Raw genomic sequence first — 23,337 nt, forward strand, 5'->3', positions numbered from 1 at the left:
GATTAATGTGAACCTGGACAGATTTGGAGAGATTGTGGAGGACAGAAGGGCTAGGTGTGCTGTGGTATATAGAATCACAGAGTTGGATACAGCTGGTCAACAAGAGCTAGGAATAGAAAGGAATCCTTTTCTTATTGAAGGGCTTTTTTAGGTGTTCTATTAACAACTGTTTTTTCAAATTGTTGTTCAACCCTCTCACCCAAGATATTTCTGTATAATCTCAGAAACAAAATAATGTTTAACAAAAAATTTTCCTTATCCTCAAAACTGTTGAGGCAAAAGAAAAAAAAATCATGACTATAAAAGTTGTTCTTGTGGGTTTTTTTGGATCCATGAAAAACAAAAACAGTATTCTATCAATGCATGCTAAATTTAAAATTATTTTTGACTGATATTGCAAGAAAATAAAGCATATTTCTAAGTGTTTTAAATGTTTTCACAAGTAATTAATGATCAGGGATTCTACATTACCTAGTATTGGTCTGGCTCGCTTATTTAGAATTATATATCTGGAGTTCATGAGACCTTAAAGCAGATTAATCCCCCCTTACTCATTTTACAGATAGAGGACACCTTGACCCTTAAGGCTAAGTGACTTGCCCAAGATTACAAGGATATTAATTCAGAAGCAGTATTTGAACCCAAGGTTACATGGATGGTAATATTCAGTGGCAGTATTTGAACTCAGACGCTCTAACCCAGAAGCCAATCCATTACAGTATTGCAAAATGGAAAAGCCTATTTGTTAACCGAGCATAAGGAACTTTTTAGACATTCAAAGTAATGTTATAGACTTTCTTCCAGTTTTAGACGGTTAAATAATGTCATCTTTTCCTAGAATTTTATTAAAATTGATTTTTGATTTTCAAAGGCTTCCTGGGGCTCTCCTATAATTACAGTAAAATACACCAGAATATATAATTCAAGTTATTTCTACAGACAATCTTTTATGTTTTTAATTTGATAGTGCTATAGCTCTAAATATTTGGGACAAATTTTAAGCAGGGCTGAGTAAGCCATCAGCTTCACAAATAGGTCCATATTATGGAATCTTTCAATTCTTTATAGTAGTCTGCATTAAACTGGTTTCACTGGTTAAATAACAGGCTTTAGTGAAGGTCGGGGAAGTCAGCTGGGATCCTGCTCCAGCCTCTGCACACTCCCACTCTAAGTGGCCACTCTGGTCTTATCAGCCTCTCTGGGTAACAAGTTCATCCACGTACTTCCACTCTTCCTCTTCGCTACGTTTGTCTCAAGTTCAGCAACTTCATTTATTCAGGTTTCTTTCCTTTAAAAAAAAACCTTTTGTATTGCGAATTTAATAACCATCAACATAACACAAAGAATAAAAAAGGATTGTATAGAAAACTGTAAACTTGCTTTAAAAAGTATTAAAAATACTTTTATTTAATTAATTATTAATTAATAATTAATTAATAATAAAATAAATAAACATATTAATTAAAAAATTAAAAATAAAAAAAATTAAAAATGATGACAAGTTCGTGACAAAATTGCCGGATTTGTCTTTTTTTTAAAAAAAAAATCAACTTTGTGTATTTTAAAAATGTATTAATGCACTTTTTGTTATTTTTTTACATTTTCCACTCAGATCCTCCTCCCCTGCCCCGTTCCCCATGGATGCCTTTCAGTGTAACAGTCATGCCAAAAGAAAGGGAAAGTCCACGTCTGAAAATAAACTCTTCTGCATAAGTAGCTCAGCAGCCCAGGCTCACGCTTCACGGTCACTTGGTTAACGCACCTTCCCAGCAGGAAGGAAACTTACAGCCTCAACACTCCCCTCCCCAGGAGTCGGAGGGCACGGAGCTGCCCCAGCCGGACGTGACGCCAACCCCGTCGTTGATGGCGTTTAAGTTCCTTCCGGTCTCCACTGTATGCCTGGGCCTACTCCCCCCCTCCACATCCCCCACCCCTCCCCCTTACCTTCTCACTTTCTTCCTCCCTCTCTCACTTTCTATCTCTCCACCTCTTTCCCCGCCTCACTACCCCTCACGCACGGCTCCACCTAGCTCTCCCCTCCCTCGCCCTCCCCCTTCCCTCCTCCTTCCCCTCCCCCCGCCTCCGCCCGGAAGGCTCCAGTGTCGGGAGCATCCGCGGCTGCGTCACCGCCGCCCCCCCCCAGACAAGATGGACACCGCCGAAGAAGGTAACGCGCTGTCGCCTCCTCCCCGTCCGCCCCCGTGACACCCGCACCCTCGCTCCCCCCCTCGTCTCCCCGCCCCCGGGCTGCGACAATCTCTCTCGGTCACTGCTGTCCGCGGGTCTCTCGTTGCTATCCCCTGGGCTTCCTTGACGGGGGAAGTGATGGGCGAGGGGTCAGTTTCCTGGGCACGGGAGCAGGCGATCCGGGAACCCCGGGGCCGCCCGGAGGCGCCTCCTCCGCCTCCTTTCTTGCCCTGGCACACGCGTGGAGGGCGGGAGCCGCGGCTGCAGGCGCCTTGTCCCCCTTTTCCGGCTGCCCGCGGGTGGCGCGCGCCCCTGGCTCGCGGGGGGATGCTGTGACTAGGGCGGGGGGGTGGTGGTGATAGAGAGGAGCGGAGGGAGGGGGGAAGGGTGTCCAGGCCGGATTTCCACTGCGAGCAGGGAGCAAGCTTGGAATCATTCCCACCCAGACTGACCTGTGGATGGGTCAGGCCGCCTCGGGGCGAGGTGACCGGACCGCTGGACTACAGGGCAGGGGGCAGCCGCTCCAAGGCGATTAACTTCTATTTGCCTTACTTTTCTGCGAAGAGGAAGGGGAGGGGGAGGAAGAGGAGGAGGAGGAGAGAGATGGAAAGGTAGAGTGTGTTTGGGGGTTAAAAGTTTTCCCCATAGGGCATCTCTAGCGCACTTTTTCCCACTTTGTCCAGTACTGAGGCAGGCTGTAGAAGCCGACTCCTCCTTCCTTTCCTCCTCCCCAACTTCTCTGTCAGGCACCAGCGCCCCAGAACGAGAAGAGAGCTTCGAGTTGCAAAATGCATCCCCCTCCTCGAAAATGAAGTGATGGGGGTGGGTTGAAGCCTTCTTTAATTAACTTTTTTTTCCCTCTTCTTTCTCTCTAGAATTTTGTTGCTTCTTAATCCCTTCCCCCTTGAAAAAATGTCGATAAATTTTTTTGTTGACTTGGAAAGTTAGGGAGGAAAACAAGTAACATTGCTTTTGTCACTGGAGTAGGTAGAGTGAACTGGCCTGATTAAAAACCAAGTCTTTTTTTTTGCCAGCTTGTGTTTGAAAATTTGTTTACTAAGTCAGAAAAGAAAGGTTAAAAAAAAAAACCATAAAAGATTATTGGTAGGAGAGTTGCAACTAAATACATAAATATATCTTGTTTGTAGTGTAGTTTCTTTCCTTTTTTTTCCCTACTATCATCATTTTATTTTATTATTTATTTAATAGCCTTTTATTTACAGGTTATATGTATGGGTAACTTTACAGCATTGACAATTGCCAAACCTCTTGTTCCAATTTTTCTCCTCTTTCCCCCACCCCCTCCCCCAGATGGCAAGATGACCAGTAGATGTTAAATATATTAAAATATAAATTAGATACACATTAAGTATACATGACCAAACCGTTATTTTGCTGTACAAAAAGAATCAGACTCTGAAATATTGTACAATTAGCCTGTGAAGGAAATCAAAAATGCAGGTGGGCAAAAATATGGGGATTGGGAATTCAATGTAATGGTTCTTAGTCATCTCCCAGAGTTCTTTCTCTGGGCGTAGCTGGTTCAGTTCATTACTTCTCCATTGGAAATAATTTGGTTGATCACATTGTCCATCAGAATTGGTCACCATATAGTATTGTTGTTGAAGTATATAATGATCTCTTGGCCCTGCTCATTTCACTCAGCATCAGTTCATGTAAGTCTCTCCAGGCCTTTCTGAAATTATCCTGTTGGTCATTTCTTACAGAACAATAATATTCCATAATATTCATATACCACAATTTATTCAGCCATTCTCCAACTGATGGGCATCCACTCATTTTCCAGTTTCTAGCCTGCAGTGTAGTTTCATATCCATCCCTGTGTTAACCAGCTCTGGAGCTTGATATAAAGATATACATGGTGATGTGTTTAAAGTTAATAATCTGATTATACTAGTAAATTAAGTTTATGCTTATTAAAAAAAAACTTTTCCCCTCTCTTAATAATGCATTATATACTAAATAATATAGGAAATTACATAGGCGATTGTGAAAGGACTTATGGTGTAAGTGGGAAGAGAGCCTTGAGCCGCAGTTATGGTCTTGAGTTGAGGAAATCTTGATTCCACTACTATTAATTGTGTACCATGGACAAGTCACTTAACCAATTCAGTTTTCTCATCTCTTTGGGGATTTAATTCTTGCTGTGCTTCATGCAGTAGATTATTGTAAAGAAAGTGTTAAATAAATATCAGTGCATTTCCATATTTTGAATTCAGAGAATTGCTATAGTTTCTAATTTTTCCAAAAAATTGTGGGTTTGTGCATAATGAAGTAGATATTCTTTAATTCAATGATATGTGATAAATTGCATAGTTTCAGGCTATATAAACCGAGTTGGATATCTGACCAAAGGCATAACTGTTATGATTAGGCAAAAGGGATAATTAAAAAAATTATGAGTTTCCAGTTTTTAGTATAATAGATTTAATTTTATAGAATTCGTTTCTGATATTTTCTGAAGTGTTCTTATAAACTAATAGTTAAGACTGAAATGATTGTTTTCTCTGTTAGATGATTTTGATAAATTATTTCATTTTTGAGAAGTCTTTATGTCATTAATAGATGTTTGCCTCACCCTTTTCCCAAAAATTCTTAATATGTTATTGAAATTGTATATGGCAGTAGCAATACCCACTCCAGTAAAGGAAACCACTCAAAGTTCAGAATGGTTATCTTTTGTCAGAAATTTTTGAAATTCAGGTTTTCTCTGAAGTAGACATTTCTGAATTCAATTTCTAATCTGAAAATTCAGAAAGATTGAATGTGCTCTTTTATTCTGATCTATTGGGTAAATTTGATAGTAATGTTTTGGCCAGAACTTTCTCACTAGTTTCTAAGAGATTCATACAATGTTAGTACTAAATGAGACCTTAGAGCAGGGGTCCTCAAACTACGGCCCACGGGCCAAATGCAGCAGCTGAGGACGTTTATCCCCCTCACCTAGGGCTATGAAGTTTCTTTATTTAAAGGCCCACAAAACAAAGTTTTTGTTTTTACTATAGTCCGGCCCTCCAACAGTCTGAGGGACAGTGAACTGGCCCCATATTTAAAAAGTTTGAGGACCCCTGCTTTAGAGCTCTTGTTCAGCCCCTTATTTTTTAGATAAGGATATACAAGAGACTCAGGAGAGGTGAAATGAACTGCCTTAATGCCATGTCTAGGAAATGGTAGTTGTAAGGACTGTAACCTACATCTCTACTAATTCATGATGGTGAGTCTTCAGCCCTGCATTTTGAAATCTTTTCTGGGTCAGTAAAGAGGTTATATTATTTTCAGTATAATTTTTGGGTTAAAATATTTTATTGTATACTGAGTTTTGGTTTTTTTTTTGAAAATTGACAGGCAGCATGGCATAGTAGAAAAGAAGTCTGACAGAGTCAGGAGATTAGAACTTGTCAAAGATACTTCACTGGTCTGGACCTTGGTTTTTCTCATCTGCAAAATTGGGGTGGTTCTAAATTATCTCAGGTTCAGTTAGGTACTAAGATTCAGAGTATCCCATTCTTTGCTTACATCTGCTAACAGTTTTTTTATGCCTGATTCCTATCATGTATCATATTTCAATGCAGGCATTTAATTTTAGGGTAGTACACCAAAACATTATTTTATTAATACGAGTGAGTACTTCTTTTATAGATGAATGTGGAATTCTGATTATGTCTTAGACTCATGAAATAAGCTGCTATGACCGAAAAAATATGTCATTTCCTAGCAGTAGCCAGTCTGGAGATGATGAGTCTCTTTGAATGAGGCTGGTTTACTTTGATACCTTTCTAGCTGGATAGGAAGTGTGAGACTTTACTGATTTCAAGACAAAAAAAGCTGTAGAGTTTTATTCTCTTCCATAATTTTTTTTCCCAGTCAGCAGAAAATCAGAGAAAGCAAAAAGTGTTGTGTTGGCAAATGATAAAGACAATCTCATCCTTCGGAGTAAAACACAATAGCATCAAAATAGGTTGAAGAATGAATGGAATACCCATTCCCCCCACAGTCCTCCCCAGACAGGTCCTGTGATTTGTTGACCATTCCTTCCTCCCAGGATTTTATTATAGCCTACTGGTGAATGACATACATCTGAAGACAGAAACCTTCTATCAGTAGGTTCCTTGGTGTGAAGTCAGACAGAATAACCCAGTCCCAAAAAAGTCTGTCCTTTGGAAAGCATTTAGCCCAGGACAGCTGTTTGTGAAAACAACAGGATTCATTTCAGGTATAACTTAAAAACATTTTTGTTTTTAATCAGTAAAAAACTGTAGTAAACCTTATGTTTCAGTATCATAGATAATAATTGAATTTCATTTGAAAACTAAAATTTTAAAGTTATTTCTAGTGATGTTGGAGGACATTGAATCAAATACTTTAATTTTTGGTGAATTGAAATCATAAATTTCTTTATGAAAAAATTAGTGGGCAGACTCATAGTTTATGTAATAAGAAGTTTATAATCCCAAAATAATTGTGCACCAGAAGTAGTATATAAGATATAGAAATGATAATAGTTGCCATTTATATAGTGGCTTAAAGTTTACAAAACAGTTTATATGTATATATTTTATCTCATTTGAATCTTATCAACTATGTGAGATAATATCACAGATTTTAGTATCCACATTGTGGAGATGATTAGACAAATCTTTTATTTTAGTGTGCTCTATGAACTCTGTAACATTTAAGTATATTCCTTACTTGTTGACTGCTACAGAGTAAGTATGCATTAGTATTAAGCAGATGACATTAGCTTTGCTTCTGATAGAATACTTTTTTTTATGTTCAATTTAAAAGTAAAGAACACCTTTGAGTTTTTTTTTTGTTGGTTTTTTTTTTGGTGTTTACATATATATACATATTTACATCTTGAGTATACTGGAATCATAGTGCATTGATCAGAGTTCTGAAATTCTTCAAAGATGTTTGTCTACACAATGTTTTTGTTATTGTATAAATTAGATTTCTAGTTCTGTGCACTTAACACCTCTCTGTCCAATTCATATAATTTGGTCATCTGTTCCCTTACTAATGGATACCCCTTTAGTATCCAGTTCTTTGTCACTAATTAAAAAGCTTAAAGCAAGTATATATGTTCATTAAAAGTTTTTACTATTATCAAAGAAGATGTCCATTGTAGAGTCTGGCTCCTAGAAGGATTTCCTGTAAACAGTGACATCTTAGAAGAAACTGACATGATTATACCAAAGCCTCAGCATTGCTTCCCAGCATATTTGTACAGGAAAAATCAACTGGATGAAAAATGCCAATTTTTCTAGACTATGATAAACATTTGAATGATGGACGACCTATTTCAGGGTCATCAGTATATGTGTTTCTTGGACAAATAATGCAAACTTGACAGTGACCTATTCCCAGGATAGGAGGATGATAGTGGATCAGTTCGCCTTTGGGAAATTCTACAGTGCTTTTAATGACCCCAAACTTCTCTCTGGAGGGGGAAAAAATGTTTCTGGTGGTATTATATGAGTCATGAATACCGATATCTTAAGAACTAAAGTTGATTATCACTCAAAGGCCTGTGGTAGGTGTAAGTAAGCTGCAGTATATATTTTATATTAATATTACTGTGTAGTTGTTTGAGAAGCTGTAAAAAGGATCTCCTCAGGGAGAGATTTGTGATTAGAAGAGTCTGAATAGTCACTTAATGAGAGTGTGAGAGAGAAGTAGTGAACAGTTCTTGCTTTTTGCATCTATGAAAAGTCAAGAATTCTGTAAGAACATTCTTAGTGCATTATGTAGGATATGAGTAGAATAACCTAGTTGGAAGAGCATTCAACTGAAGGTTTAACAACATGTTTAATAAAACAAACTAAGAATCAAATAGGGTGATAAGCCATGGATGTGCCATAATCAGATCCTTTGGAGACAGTACCCACAAGAATGAGATCACAGATCCATTGAAGCGTGGGAGAAGAGAATAGACTAGTTAAAATACTTATAAGAATGGATGAAAAAAATATATATTATTTATATATATGAGTGTGTGTTTTATATATGTGTGTGTGTGTATATATATATATATATATATTTTTTTTATGACAAGTTACTGTGAGCATCATTTATTTTATTATGTTGCTTCATAACATAGCATTGGTATCAGGAGCTATTGAATGGTATAGAGTTGTTTATTTCTTTGCTATATGCTCTAGATTACAGTCTTTTTGTCTGCTTTTTATAGCTATCATATACTCACCTCTTACAGCTTTTCTAGTTTACCTTCAACCTTCTCTTGAATCAGAGAAGAGAATAAAACTAGTAGCTAGTGCCTTCCATCAGATTACCATCATTCATGTTATATATAATTTTTATGTACATATGTGTGTTTTATATCCCTGATTAAGATGTGATGGGTTTGAGATGGGATGTGTTTTTGCCTTTCTTTATATATCCAACATGAGATTTATTTGAATCATAGGATTTGAGAGTTGCAAGGAATGTTAGTGATCCTCTAATATAATGTATATCCTAAAGGAGTCCCCTACTATAACATAATCAATAAGTATGTTTCCAGTTTCTTTTTGAAGACTTCCAGAGGGATAACTTATTCCCTCATTTCTCACCTGGCTGCATCACTTTAGGAGTTGAAGCTTCTCTGCTTTTTCTGTTTCCCAGAAATTATTGAAATAACTTCATTATTTTGTAAGATCTAAATTAGCCTTGATACTCTACTTCATCTTTGTACCTTTTCTGATTTTAGATTAGAACCAGAAACACCAAACAACACAATTGATTAAAAACTAACTGGAGCTGTCCTAGTTTCTATTCCTGGGCCAGTAAACTACCTGGAGCTGACTAGACATTGTCCCTCCTGTTTCTTGATTGTTTTGCAAGTCTCTCAAATTCTCCCCTCTCAAGATTCCCTGGCTTTCTTTGTGGGTTTTTGCTAATTATTCCAAACAGCTTATCTAGTAAAACTCTGAGATACATAACCCTACTCATTGGCGTGTTAGCCTTACTCTCTGCCATATATAAAACATATTCCTAGCTCCCTGCTTGGGTACCCATTTGCTATGTGGCACCCCAAACAACAATTTTAATTGCACCAGTTAAAAATCACCATTTTTGTTGTATTGACTCATTAAAGTTCAGGTTGACACCTCTATTTAAGAAATTAAATAACTTATCCATCTTTTCATTTCTCATCTGCCTGATGCATTCTTTTGAGATTTTGCTTGATTAACTTCAGGGTGCTGATTTTTTTTATCCCCTCATCTTTTAGTTTGCTTTTGTGCTATTTTCCCAGGTTAAATTGTAAATTCCTCTAGGGTAGGGACTATTTTTCTTCTAATTTGTATCTTTAGTGTTTAGCACAGTGCCTGGCACATATTAGATACTTAAAAATGTTTATTGTCTGTTGACTACCTCTCCCCCTCTCCTCCTCTCCCCCAGGTAATTGGGGCTAAGTGACTTGCCCAGGGTCACACAGCTAGGACGGGTTAAGTGTCTGAGGTCAGATTTGAATTCAGGTTGTCCTAACTTCAGGGCTGGTGTTCTATCCACTGCTGTTGATTACATCTTGAGACAGTCCATTCTACTTTTGACAGCCCTAATTGTTAAGAATTTTTTCCTGATCTCAAACCAAAGCTGTCCACTTTATGACTTCCATAAATAGCTTCTAAGGCTAAAGAGAACAAATTTAATTTCTTCAGATCTTTAGATTTGGGACCCTTCACCATGTGGACAAAATCCTAAATAATGAAAGGGTCAAAAAAATTGTAGAAGCAGTAACCATGGATGTATAAATAGAAATGAGGAACAAGGGTATGTTTATTCCTTTTAGCATTATTGTATAAAGGTCATCCTGGTACTAGAGGAAATAAGAGAGGTCAAGTATACAGAATTTTGGTGGGGTGGAACCAGTTTTTTGCCTAATGAAAGAACTTGAAAGGAAGAGGTCTGAAAAACAAAGGATAATTTAACAAATAGGAAGGGTTTGAGGAGGATCATTTAGGATGAGAACTAGGAAGAGTTGGACTAAAATGAAAGGGGATAAGGAAATGAGTAGTAGTTGGAGAAGGGAGTTCTTGCTTAGGTATCTTTTATTTACCTAGCAGTTTAATGTGATTGTATTTCCTATTTAATCTTTTATAATACTTTGTAAATAAATCATTTTTGGTGATATGGTGTAGCCTGTTTATATCTATCATGTGTTGTTTCAGTAATCTTTGTGAATGGAAATACTGATGCTTGGATGATGGGTTCTGTATTTAAGGCTATCTAGCATCACCAGAAAAAAGTTAATAACAAAGTGATAAATGTTTGTGCAGGGTATACTTTAAGATCACTGAAAGCTCTGAAAATTATTTAAATACAATTTCTTTCTCCATTTTATTCCTTAGCTGCTTCTCATTGTTTGTAGTGTCTATTCCAATCAGATTTTGATTGACAAACTCAGTGTAGCAGATGCAATGATCTTCTTTTCTAACTTCATGTTATGCTATCAAAAATAGTTATTCTTCATGTATTTGTTTTTTTTCCTGTATCTATTATTATCTCTTCTTGAGTGTTTATAGATCTCAATGCAGATCACACACACAAATGTGTGAAATAACATTTTGGGGATTGATTAAATTAGCATCATGTTACCCTAACCCTAAAAGCATCTAGAAAGACCTTAACGCTTATACTTGTATTCTGTAAAGGATAACCTTCATAATTATATTGGGTCCTCTTTGAATATTTGTCTCCTTGTTTTAAGCTTTTCTTGATACATATTATCAGATCATTATTGAATATTTTTTTCTTGTTACCTGCAAAACAAATCTACACTTTTTTCATATCTAAAAATGTATATTACATTCATTATTCTTTTAAGAAGTAACAAAAAAAAAAAAAAGAAGTAAGTAACATGTTTCATCATCCATCTTCTGAAGTCATGATTGGTCATTACATTAATCTTAGTTTTTAAAGCTATTTTTCTTTACAGTATTGTTGTTACTGTTTAAATTGTTCTGGTTTTGCTCACTTCCTTCATCAATTTGTATATGTTTTTGAAACTCCTTTTCCACATTTCTTGTGGTACAATAATAGTTCATTATATTCATATGCCATAATTTGAACAGCTTTGCTATTTGTGGTTGCCTCTTTTATTTTCAGTTCTTTTCTGTTATGAAAAGAATAATTACATTTTTTAAAAAAGAATGAGTATTTTTTCTCTTTCTTTGATTTCTTTGGGCATAAGCCTGGTACTTTTATCAGTAGATCAAGGGGTATATAACCACAGTTCAGAAACTTTTTGTATATAATTCCAAATTGTTTCCCAGAGCGTCTGGATTTACTCACAGTACCACCGGAAATCCCTGTCTTTCCACAGCCTCTCCACCAATTGTAACTTTTCCTTTTGGCGGGTAGGAGTTCTTTTTGCTAGTTTGAAGAATATGAGTGAAATCTCAGAATTATTTTAATTTTTTAAATTATTAGTGACCTGGACTCTTGGCTTGTAGTCTTTTCAAGTTAAATAATTTAGTGTCAGTGCTATAGCTGACCTTCATTCTGTTTTTGTCTTCATTGAAGACATCTGACATAGCTGAAAATATCATGCTAAGAATATGGGAGCAAGCACATAGCCCTGCTTCATTTTATTGATCATTGAGAAAGTATGAAAGCATTGCCCATTATCTGGAACCCATGCAAACATGCCATTGTATAACTGTTATACAATACTGATGAAAAAACAAATTTTGCCATGATTTTTCGTATGCCCTTGTGATTGATACTAGTCTTTGGTTAGATCAACGAATTTTATATACAAATCTCTGTTCTGCTTTTGTCATTTCTTCCGAAATTATTGGGCAGCAAACACCATATGATCCATTCCTTAGCCTTTTGTGAAGCCACACTAGCTCTCAGATAGATGATCATCAATTGAGAAGGACTCTGGCAAGAATCTTGCTGTCAATGATTAAGAGAGTCACAATCACCCTTGTGATTGTCACAGGACAACCTGTTTCCTTTTTTTTTTTTATAGAGATGGACAATGGAGACATCCTTGATCTCCTGGGGGATAACCTCAGCTTGTTATAGAATTTGGAAAATTTCTGTCTGCTTTTGTATGAGCACTGGATCTTCTGATTTGTAGATCTCTGCTGGAATGAAATCAACACCAAGAAGAAGGGTTCTCTACTAGCCAACACTGCACCATCCATACAGGAAACCATCAGTTATAATAAATGGAGAAATTTTGAATGTTGTAGATAAGTTCACTTGCTGTGGCAGTATACTTTTCTGGATGTACATATAGATGATGAGGTTGATGAATGCATTGCCAGAGCTTGGGAAGTCCCTAAAGAAAGTGTGGAAGAGAAGAGGTATTAGACTGCCTACCAAAATGAAAGTCTACAGACCTCATTATTGTATGCCTGTGAAACCTGGATAGTCTGCCAGCGCCATGCCAGGAAATTGAACTACTTCTATTTGAATTACCTTAGGAAGATTCTGAAATTCACTTGGTCGTTTCCTGAGAACTGCCAAACGTTCATACTCTGTTATAGAGAGTTCAACTATGATGAATTGGTCATGTTATTTTAATGCCAAACATATATTTGTCTAACAGACTATTTTATGGAGAAGTCATCCAAGACAAGTGTTTACACAGAGGGCAGAAGTAATAGACGGACACTCTCAAAGTCTCTGAAGAACTTGGATATTGATTGTGATACATGAGTCAGTACTATCCAGCATGCATAACCACATCAAAGAAATTGCTGTGCTCTGTGAGTTAGGCAAAATTTGTAGTATCTCAAAAAAAATGTGAGGGGTTAGTTAGGTGGTGCAGTGGATAGAGCACCAGCCTTGGAGTCAGGGGGACCCGAGTTAAGATCTGGTCTCAGACACTTAACACATCCTAGCTGTTTAACCCTGGGCAAATAACCCCAATTGCCTCAGCAAAAAAGAAACAAAGAAAGAAATGTGAGATACCCAAATTTAGAGATATCGCCATTCCACGCCTGTGCCCAACCTGTAGTAGAACTTTCTGAGCTCATGTTGTCTACACATTATACATTAACCTTGACATCATGATGTCATTTTGGTCCTTTTTGAGTACTGAAGGAAAACAATAATTCCTTGGAGCAGGTTTTTTTGGGTTCTTGTCTGATGTTCTTTCTTTGAGAAGTCTCTTTTTGTATTTTTTGACTATATCTCTTGGGGGAACACCTTATTATTCTGTATATATAAATCAGTTCCTTGTAGACCTTGACTATCAGACCTTTATCACAGAAACTTGCTGGGAAGATTTTTTTCCCCTCAGTTAGCTATTTCCTTTATGATTTTAATTGCATTGATTTTGTCTGTATAAAAATATTCCTAGTTTAATTCTAGATTTCTTTCAGAATTTTTTTCTTTTATGTTTATTATTTGAATACAACATGACTTTTTATATATAGAGTATGTATGTAGCTACAGCTTAATGTAACATGTAGTATAAAATCTGGTTTTAGTTTAAAATCTACCAGATTACTTTGCAGTTTTATTGACTAGTGAATCCTTATTCCAGTAAAGTCTTTGGGTTTATCAGACACAGAGCTGTTAGGTTTGTTTTCTTCTGTATGTTATTCTACTGATGAACCTCTCTTTTTAAATCTGTACAAATTGGGTTTAAAAAAAATTTTTTTTTTTTTATTTACAAAGCATATGCATGGGTAATTTTTCCAACATTGACTCTTGCAAAACCTTTTGTTCCAAATTTACTCCTCCTTCTCCCCACCCCCTCCCCTACCTGGCAAGTAGTCCAATACATGTTGAATATGTTGAAATATATGTTAAATCCAATATATGTATACATATTTATATAGTTATCATTTGTACAAATTGTTTAGATGTTAACTACTCTATAATGCATTTTGACATCTGATCCTGCTAGGTCTTCTTCCTTCTTGCTTTTTTTCCCCCCCTTCATTATTTCTCTTTAGACTCTTGACTGTTCTTCTAGGTGAATTTTAGTCCTTTTATTCCCCCCCAAACTCTCTAAAGTAACCACAAGAAGCTCTTTTATGAGGCCCTCCAACTACTAAAGCATATCCGCAACCATTCTCTACTTAAAGTATAATGGGATCATGATATTATAGATCTAGACCTGAAAGGGATTTTAAAGGTCATTGAGTCCAAGTCCTTTAATTTATATATGAGAAAACTGATGCCCAGAAAGGTTAAATGATGTGCCAAGAATCATACAATATCTGAGGTACAATACAAACCGAGGCCTTTCTGATTTATAGTTTTAGAGACTTGTCTGGGGGCATTGAGAAGTTATTTGCCCATTTAACCTAATATGTGTGAGACTTGAATTCAGATCTTCTAAATGAGGCTGACTTTTTTTTGTCATTATACTATGGTTTCTCTTGGTCAATCGGGAAACACTTATCAACGCTTACTATTTGCCGGTCACTGTGATAAGTAATGTAAGGTAAGGTAAAAATGTGCCCTGTTCTTTAGGAGTTTATGTTCTAATGGAAGCGGCACTTAATAAAATCAGTAAATTCAAAATAGTTGTGTATATATTAGATTGAAAGTAATCATGGGGAGGCAATAGTAGGTGGGAGTGATGGTAGAGATAATGGGCTAGGAAAGAATTCCTTCAGAAGATGGGATTTGAAGTGAGTCTTGAAGGAAGGTAAGCAAAACCAGGAGAAGGAAGTAAGGAGGGATAGAATTCTATACATTATTGCCCATGCATAGGCAGAAAGGAGTATCAGGTACGTAGCAGAATGTAGGCCAGTAATGTTGGAGTATAGTGGGGGGTGGGGTAGGGAGAGGAAAGGGAGTTAAGTGTGAGAAGCTTGGAATGATAGGAAAGTCCAGATTAAAAAGAATTTTAAGTGCCAAACTAAGCTTTATATTTGATTCTGGCTCATTCTGTAATGAGCCACTGGAGTTTATTTGAATAGGGAATGACATGATCAGACCTTCACTTTAGAAAAATCTCTTTGACAACTGAATGGAAGATAGATTGGAGTGGGGAGGTAGATAAATTAAAAAGCTTTGGGGATAGTCTAGGATAGAGGTGATAAGCTCTGAAGTAGGATAGTAACTGAGTGGAGAGATGTTGTGAAGCGTGAATCATCATAATTGTACATAACACTTCAGATTTTGCAAAGTACTTACATCTGTCACATTTTATCCTGAAATAAACTCTTGGAGCTAAGTATTCTAGGTGTAGTGTTAAAGTGCATAACAACACAGGATTCATTGATTTCTACATGTAAAAAACATGAATGAAGCTTTTACATGGTTAGGTAAAGAACTTTTCTATAGAGCTCTAACTTTTTTTGTGAATGATGCAAGACAGTTGAATTTATAACAAAGCCTAGGCAACTGCCCCAAGGGACAAAATTGATTTCACTCTATTGCCACTTCTCAGATCTAGTTAAACTCTAGTTTGTTTTGGTTGATACTTGGGATTATGAATGCTATATTTGAATTAAAATATTGTTATTAAATAGTCTTCAATTTGGTAAGACAGTTTTGTCTTTATTCTTATTGATTTGTTGTAGCAAAACTGGAATAAATTTTTTGTCAGTATTGATGAAATGTCCAAAAAAAGTGTCAGGATTGTGGTATAGTGGAACGGTGATAGATTTGGAGTCAGTCCATTAGTTACCTGGAATTTATTGTCTACTATGTGCTAAGTGCTGAAGTCACAAAGAGGGGTCAATTAGAAGGATAAGGATCCTTGTAAGGATAAATTAGAGGTAATCTCAGAAGGCAATAGCATTAAGGGAAACCAAAAAAGGCTTCTTGTAGAAGGGGAAATTTTATTTGAGGCTTGGAGGGAGCCAAAGAAACTAGTAGGTGGAGATGGGGACCAGGAAATTGGGGAGGGGGGGTGAGGATGGAGGGCAGAATATTCCAGTTATATGAGAGATAGCCAGTGGAAACACTTGGAATGTGGAAATGAAGTGTCTTGATAAAGGATCAGCAGAGAAGCCAGTGTCACTGGGTTGAAGAGTACAAAGAATACTTATAAGATAGGAAGGGGCCTGAGTGTGAAGATGTTTGAACACATTACTAAAAAAAATCTGTGCTCCTTGTATTCTCCTCTTAGAATGTAAAGGTCTTGGAAGGCGGGCACTGTGTTTCTTTTAGTTATGGGAGAGGGAGATGGGAAGAGAGAGAGACTGTGAAAGAGGGAGAGGAAGAAGGTTGGCAAGGGCTTTAAATGGCCCCTCCAAAAAATTATATTTGATCCTTGAGGTAATATGTAATAAGTTTATTGAGCAGAGATGTATGGGTAGTGACATGGATACTCTAGTATAGTAGTTCTCAAACTAAAGTCCAGAGTATAGTATGTCTATACAGCAGTGCAATTAGTTATATTACTACTTGTTCTTCACTTGTTTAGTTATGTCTGACTCTATGTGATCTTGTAAACCATAAAACACCAATACTGTCTGTCCATGAATTTTTCTTGACAAAGATATTGGAGTGGTTTGCCATTTTTTTCTCCAGTAGATTAAGGTAAATAGAAGTTAAGTGCCTTGCCTAGAAGTCATGGCTAGTAAGTGTCTGGATTTGAATTCAGGTCTTCCTGACTCCAAAACTAGTGCTCTACCCACTGAGATAATTAGCTCTTACATACTACTCAGCAAGTCAAAATTTAGATTTGATTGAAGCCAAAACTATGAGGAGACTTCTATGACTAGAGCACAAAACTATTGCTCTCAGACTAATAGAGAATAATTTTTTAATGTCATCTATCTCACCTGATTTTTTAAAATTCTAAGAGGAGAATACAAGGAGCACAGGTTCTTTTTAGTAATGCGTTCAAACATCTTCCCACCCAGGCCCCTTCCTATCTTATCAGTCTTCTTTGTACTCTTCAACCCAGTGACACTGGCTTCTCTGCTGATCCTTTATCAAGACACCTCATTTCCACATTTAAAAAAATTTTTTTAAATAAAATTTCAATAATAATTCATTTGTATATATAATTAAGGTTTTAAAAACCTTTGACTCATAGTATCCAGTGGGTAGGTAGCATAAATAAAACTCTTTTATAATTGAGGACACTGAAGCTCTATGAGGTAACTTTCTTAAGCACACACAGTTACAAAGTTTCTGAATTGGTATTTGAAACCAAGTGTTTCTGACTCCAGACCTACTTATATCTAGATAATGTATCTAACTTTTATTTCTTCCTCCTCTACCTCTTTCTATTTTCCTTCCTGCCTGCCTGCCTTCTTGTCTGCCTTCCTTCTTTCCTTTCTTTCCTGCCTGCCTTCCATACAACGTTCATAGTTGTTATTGGAACAACTTTTAGTCTAATTTGGCAGGAATGGATTGTAAGGGAAATAATATAAACTGTATTAGGAAAGATAGGTAAAATCCAGATTATAGAAAGGGTTAAATGACAAGTCATTTAACCTTTTTTACCTCCATTGCCTCATTTGTAAAATGTGCTGGAAAAGGAAATGGCAAATCACTCCAATATCTTTGCAGAGAAAATCCCAATGTGATCAGAGTTGGACTCCACTGAAAAACAATTGGATTTAGACCTTAGAAGGAAATCTGAATTAATAAACATCTTCAAGTGAAGAAAATATTAGGCTAATTTGTGCATAACCCCCTTCTACTCACTGCTAAATTTTCTTTTTCTTTCTTTCTTTCTTTCTTTCTTTCTTTCTTTCTTTCTTTCTTTCTTTCTTTCTTTCTTTCTTTCTTTCTTCTTCCTTTCTTTTCTCTCTCTCTCTTTCCTTCCTTTCCTTTCCTTTCCTTTCTTTCCCTTCTTTCCTTCCTTTCCTTTCTTTCCCTTCTTTCCCTTCTTTCCTTTCTTTCTTTTCTTGGCATTTGGGAGTAAGTGACTTGCCCAGGGTTACACAGCTAGGAAATGTTAAGTGTCTGAGATCGGTTTGAACTCAAGTCCTCCTGACTCCAAGGCCAGTGTAAATTTTCCATGAATAAAAATATATACTTGATCCATACTAATGCTCCATACTGTTGAATTTTGGATTTTAACTAGAGATACTATAATGGTAATCAGTGATTGATACCGACTAGCTATTGTGAGGTTATGGAGGTGAAGGAGACAGACCAAGGGGTCTATATACACTCCTGGCCAGGTGTATATTATAGAGCATTATAATACCCAGGGACTATGTCCAAGATAAGGTCCTAGACCCATATAGGAGCACTGCAGGGCCTAGGAACAAGTGTCAGTTGGAAGTTTTGTCACTTTGCTACTCAGTTCCCAGTCACAGATCTAGGGGAAACTGATGAGGAAGCCTGTACCTAGGAATGTAGTTTAAGAATATAGGATGGTTTCAGGCCTTAGCCTGTATAGCAAATAAGGGGAATGTTAAGCCAGTATCAGTGGTATCTCAGACCCCAAGGTTAGATCAGGGTTTTAGGATTAGTTTCTCATTCAGTCCTGAAGAATAACCAGGGCAGGAATGTTAATTTATAGTTTTGTTGTTCTGAATAGCTTTTCAGCTGGCTGATACGGACTGAATCTAATAGTAGTCTGCTTTTGCTTAGTCCCAGATCCAGTCAGGAACTTGTAAAACTCAAACCAGGGCTTAGAACCTTCCCTGGTTTAGACTATTTTTGAAACACTGAAAGGCAGCAAACAGGTTCTCAGTGTGAGCAGTCTCTGAAAGTCTAGAATAACACAGCACTCAGGACCCCCCAAAAGAGGCAACAAAACCGGCCCAAACTTTTCCTCCAGGAAGGTGCAGAATACAGCCAAAACAACTGAGTTCAAAATCAGGAAATAGACGGGAAGAATGAACAGACAAGAGTTCAACCATGAAAAGTTATTATGGTGACAGGACAACTCAAAATGCAAAACCACAAGAAAGGAATGATTCTAAAACATCTACTATCAACCTCTCAAAGAAAGACAGCTTGGGCAAAAATTTAGCTAGAATTCCTGAAAGAAATGAAGTAACAGTTTTAAAAAATGAGTTTTTTAACAAATGGAATGAGAGTGCTAGAGGAAAAAAAGTGAGAGTTATAGAGAAAAGAATTGGAAAAGGAATTAACAGTGTGGCACAAGAAGCACAAAACCTTTCCCAAGCAACGAACTAGAATGGATCAAATAGAAGCCATAATTCCATGAGACAGTAAGAAATATTAAAACAAAGTTAAAGAAAGAGAAGAAACTATAATTTAAATCATAGCATAATTGACTGACCTAGAAAACAGATGTGAAAAAATTTGAATCATTGGACTATCTGAAAACTATGATTTAAAAAGATACTCAACATCCTGTTTTTAACATTATAAAAGAAAACTTCCCAGACCTCTAGGAACCAGAAGATAAAATGGAATTAGAATGAATGGGTTACGTCCTGAAAGAACCCCCCAAACTTCCTAAAAAGACTGAAAATCCCAGGAATTTTTTTTTTTTCCAAAATCTAGAGCTTCCAAAGAAAAACCACTTGAAGCAGAAAGAATTCATGTAGGAAAGAGCACAGTAAGGATCACACATGATTTAGCCTCCACTCTGAAGGAGTGGAGAGCTTGTAATACAGTATAAGGTGAAGGGTATTTCTATATCTATATCTCTTTCCATTTAACTATATATGAACTTATTATCAAGAATAATTTACCCAGCAAATTATCATTGTATTATTCTGTAGTATACATATATTACCCTGTAGCAGAATTTTGGAGGGAAAAAAAAGGGGGAGCCTTTAAGAAATAGAAAACCAAGTATTCTTGATTTAAAAAAATATCAGCTTTGTAGACAAAGGACTCTAAAGAAACATAAAAGGTAAACGTGTTGTATTATAATAAAGGACTAAACTATAGTAAAGTATACTTGGCTTCCAATATGGGGTGATGATTCATGTATATCCTCTGAATCCTATCATCATCAGGAGTCCTAAAATCTAATTAGAAGGTCTGAGAGTAGTTCTAGTATGTCTTAAAAGAAAATTGAAAGGAGGGGGGTGGGGGGGAACAGGAATACACTGAGGATGAGGGAAGAGAAAAGAAAGTTAGGGAAAATTATAATCAGAGTACACACTGTATAGACAAAGTCTATACTAATAAGAAGGAAGGTGTAGGAGGAATAGTTGATGCTTGAATTTCACTCATATGAACTGGTCAGAAGAAAGAAAAAATACACATACATAATTGGGCATAGAAATAACATTTCATGCAACAAAGAACTAGGAAGGAAGGGGAGAGAAAAGGAGAGTAGAGGGAGAATAGCTTAAGGAACGGATTGGCCCTAAGCAAAACATTTGTTTAAGGATGTATAAAAATATTTTTAACTTTTTTTTTGAGGTAGCAAAGAATTAGAATCAGAAGGGGTGTTCATCAGTAGTTGATTGGTTATGGATTTGATGGTGTGCTGTTATGCTGAAAGAAATGATCAAGGAGATGGTTTCAGAGAAACCTAGGGAGACTTGTATGAACTGAGATAACATGAAGTGACAGAACCAGAACAATTTGTACATTTGACAATAATACTGTAGAGACAGCTTTGAAATAATTAGAAACTTATCAGAATAATACTAAACCATAATTTTTGAGGACTAATGAAAATAATCATATACTTTCTGATAGAGAAGTGAAGGATTCAGAGTGCAGAATGAAACATATGTCTACACATACAGATATTTTTTTCTTTTAGACATGACCAATGCACAAATTTATTTTTTTCTATATATATTTGTAACCGGAATTTGGCTTTTTTACTTTCTCATTTGGAGATGGTGAAGGCAGGATGATGGGAGTGGGGAGTATAGACAGATTTTTGTTGATTTTTAAAAATTAGATTTCAAAAATATCAAGTTATATAGATCCATAAGCCATTTGTAATATATACAACAGTTTTTTTTTTTTTTATTACCAGAATATGGAAAAGATATGTGATTTATTCATCTTGGAAAATTCCTATTATAACAGCTCCCTTTAAAATTATACATAGTTTATCAATTTTGCCAGACTGTCTCCTTTTATGTGGTTTGGTATGGGCTTATGAATGGGATCCTGGCATAAAGGACTGGTCAGGAAGAACTGGGTTCAAGTACTGCCTCTTATACATAATTAGGGAATGTGACTTTGATCAAGTCACTTCTCACTGCTCCAGGCAACCACCTGACAGTATAAGTTATTGATAAGCTATAATCTGCATCACTAGAGAGTTATAATGAGGAAACAGATTTGGATCAAAGTTTTACATAGTATATAATGAAATTTTATTTTTATGAAATGATTGTGATCTGAGGTTTTAACTAACTTTTGTTTTCAGTAAAGACTAATTTTAAGTCAGCTTTACATTATTTTACTTTCTTTGTGTCTTGAGTATTATAGGATTCACTCCTGTGCTTCCCTTCCCACCAACTCTTATTTCAAGTAGCCAATTTCTGATTTTTTCAGAAATACACTGAGAACATAATTTTGGTCATGATTTATTCTCCCAAATTAAGAGTTTTACTACTTATTTTAAACCTAAAAACTAGCAATGGGAGGTAAAATTTGCATATTTTGTTTTGTTTACTTTGTTATAACCATTTTGTTATATATTTTGTTATAAGCATTTTAATTTTTTTTATTATTAAAGCTTTTTATTTACAAAACATATACATGGATAATTTTTCAACATTGACCCTTGCAAAACTTTCTGTTCCAAATTTTTCCCTCCCTTCAGTAGTCCAATACATGTTAAATATGCTAAAATATATGTTAAGTCCTATACACACACACACATACACACACATATTTATAGAGTTATCTTGTTGCACAAGAAAAATCAGATCTAGAAAGAAAAAAAAACCTGAGAAGGAAAACAAAATGCAAGCAAACATCAGCAGAAAGCATGAAAGTGCTATGTTGTAGTCCACACTCAGTTCCCACAGGCCTCTCTCTGAGTGTAGATTGCTCTCTTCATCATTGAACAATTAAAACTGGTTTGAATCATCTCATTGCCGAAGAGAGCCATGTCTATCAGAATGATCAGCTTATAGTCATCTTGTTGCTGTGTATGATGATCTCCTGCTTTTGCTCATTTCACTTAGTATCAGTTCATGTAGGTCTCTCCAGGCTTCTCTGAAATCATCCTGCTGGTTATTTCTTACAGAACAATATAATTCCATAACATTCATATACCATAACTTATTCAGCCATTCTCCAATTGATGGGCATCCATTCAGTTTCTAGTATCTAGTCACTACAAAAAGGGCTGCCACAAACATTTTTTGCACATGTGGGCCCTTTTCCCCCTTTAAGATCTCTTTAGGAGAGAGAGAGAGAGAGAGAGAGAGAGAGAAGAGAGAAGAGAGAAGAGAGAAGAGAGAAGAGAGATGAGAGAGGAGGGTGTGTGTGAGTGTGAGTTTTCGGGACGCCCCTCGTCATTCCCACATCCCCTCCAACATTGGTCATCTTAGCCAATCTGTGTGTAGTGGTATCTCAGAGTTGCTTTAATTTGCATTTCTCTGATCAGTAGTGATTTAGAACACCTTTCCATATGGACTAGAAATAGTTTCAATTTTTTCATCTGAAAATTGTCTGTTCATATCCTTTGACCATTTATCAATTGGAGAATGGCTTGAATTCTTATAAATTTGATTCATTTCTCTGTATATTTTAGAAAAGAGGCCTTTATCAGAACCTTTGAATGTAAAAAAATGTTTTCCCAGTTTATTGCTTCCTTTCTAATCTTGTCTGCATTAGTTTTACTTGTACAAAATCTTTTTAACTTAATACAATCAAAATTATCTATTTTGTGATCAATAATAATCTCTAGTTCTTCTTTGGTCACATTCCTTCCTCTTCCAAGATCTGAGAGGTAAACTATCCTATATTCTAATTTGTTTATAAGATCATGAACCCATTGCAACCTTATCTTGATATAAGGTGTTAGGTGGAGGTCCATCATTTTCATATCTTAAATGAAATCAGGGCATGATTTAGGTCAGGGGTCCTCAAACTTTTTAAATAGGGGGCCAGTTCACTGTCCCTCAGACTGTTGAAGGGCCGGACTATAGTAAAAACAAAAACTATGAACAAATTCCTATGCACGCTGCACATATCTTATTTTGAAGTGAAGAAACAAAATGGGAACAAATATAATATTTAAAATGAAGTAAAGTTAAATCAACAAACTTACCAGTATTACAACGGGAACTATGGGCCTGCTTTTGACTAATGAGATGGTCAATGTTTGGTTCC

The 23,337-nt window shown here is 36.2% G+C and overlaps 1 protein-coding gene across 2 annotated transcripts in view; it reads left to right on the forward strand.

The window, feature by feature from the left end:
* Positions 1–1,804: 1,804 nt before the first annotated feature.
* The window catches only part of MARCHF6 (membrane associated ring-CH-type finger 6), a 76,073-nt gene continuing 54,540 nt past the window's right edge, over positions 1,805–23,337 (forward strand). Inside the window, exon 1 of one of the 2 annotated variants that reach the window (XM_031946128.1) lies at positions 1,805–2,167. In XM_031946128.1, the coding sequence (XP_031801988.1) occupies positions 1,864–2,167 (304 nt within the window). In that variant the 5' untranslated portion in view covers positions 1,805–1,863. The remainder of the gene's footprint in view (positions 2,168–23,337) is intronic. The other variant, XM_031946127.1, reaches the window with a different exon arrangement.

This window comes from Sarcophilus harrisii, chromosome 1, assembly GCF_902635505.1.
Source record: "Sarcophilus harrisii chromosome 1, mSarHar1.11, whole genome shotgun sequence".
NCBI lineage: Eukaryota > Metazoa > Chordata > Mammalia > Dasyuromorphia > Dasyuridae > Sarcophilus > Sarcophilus harrisii.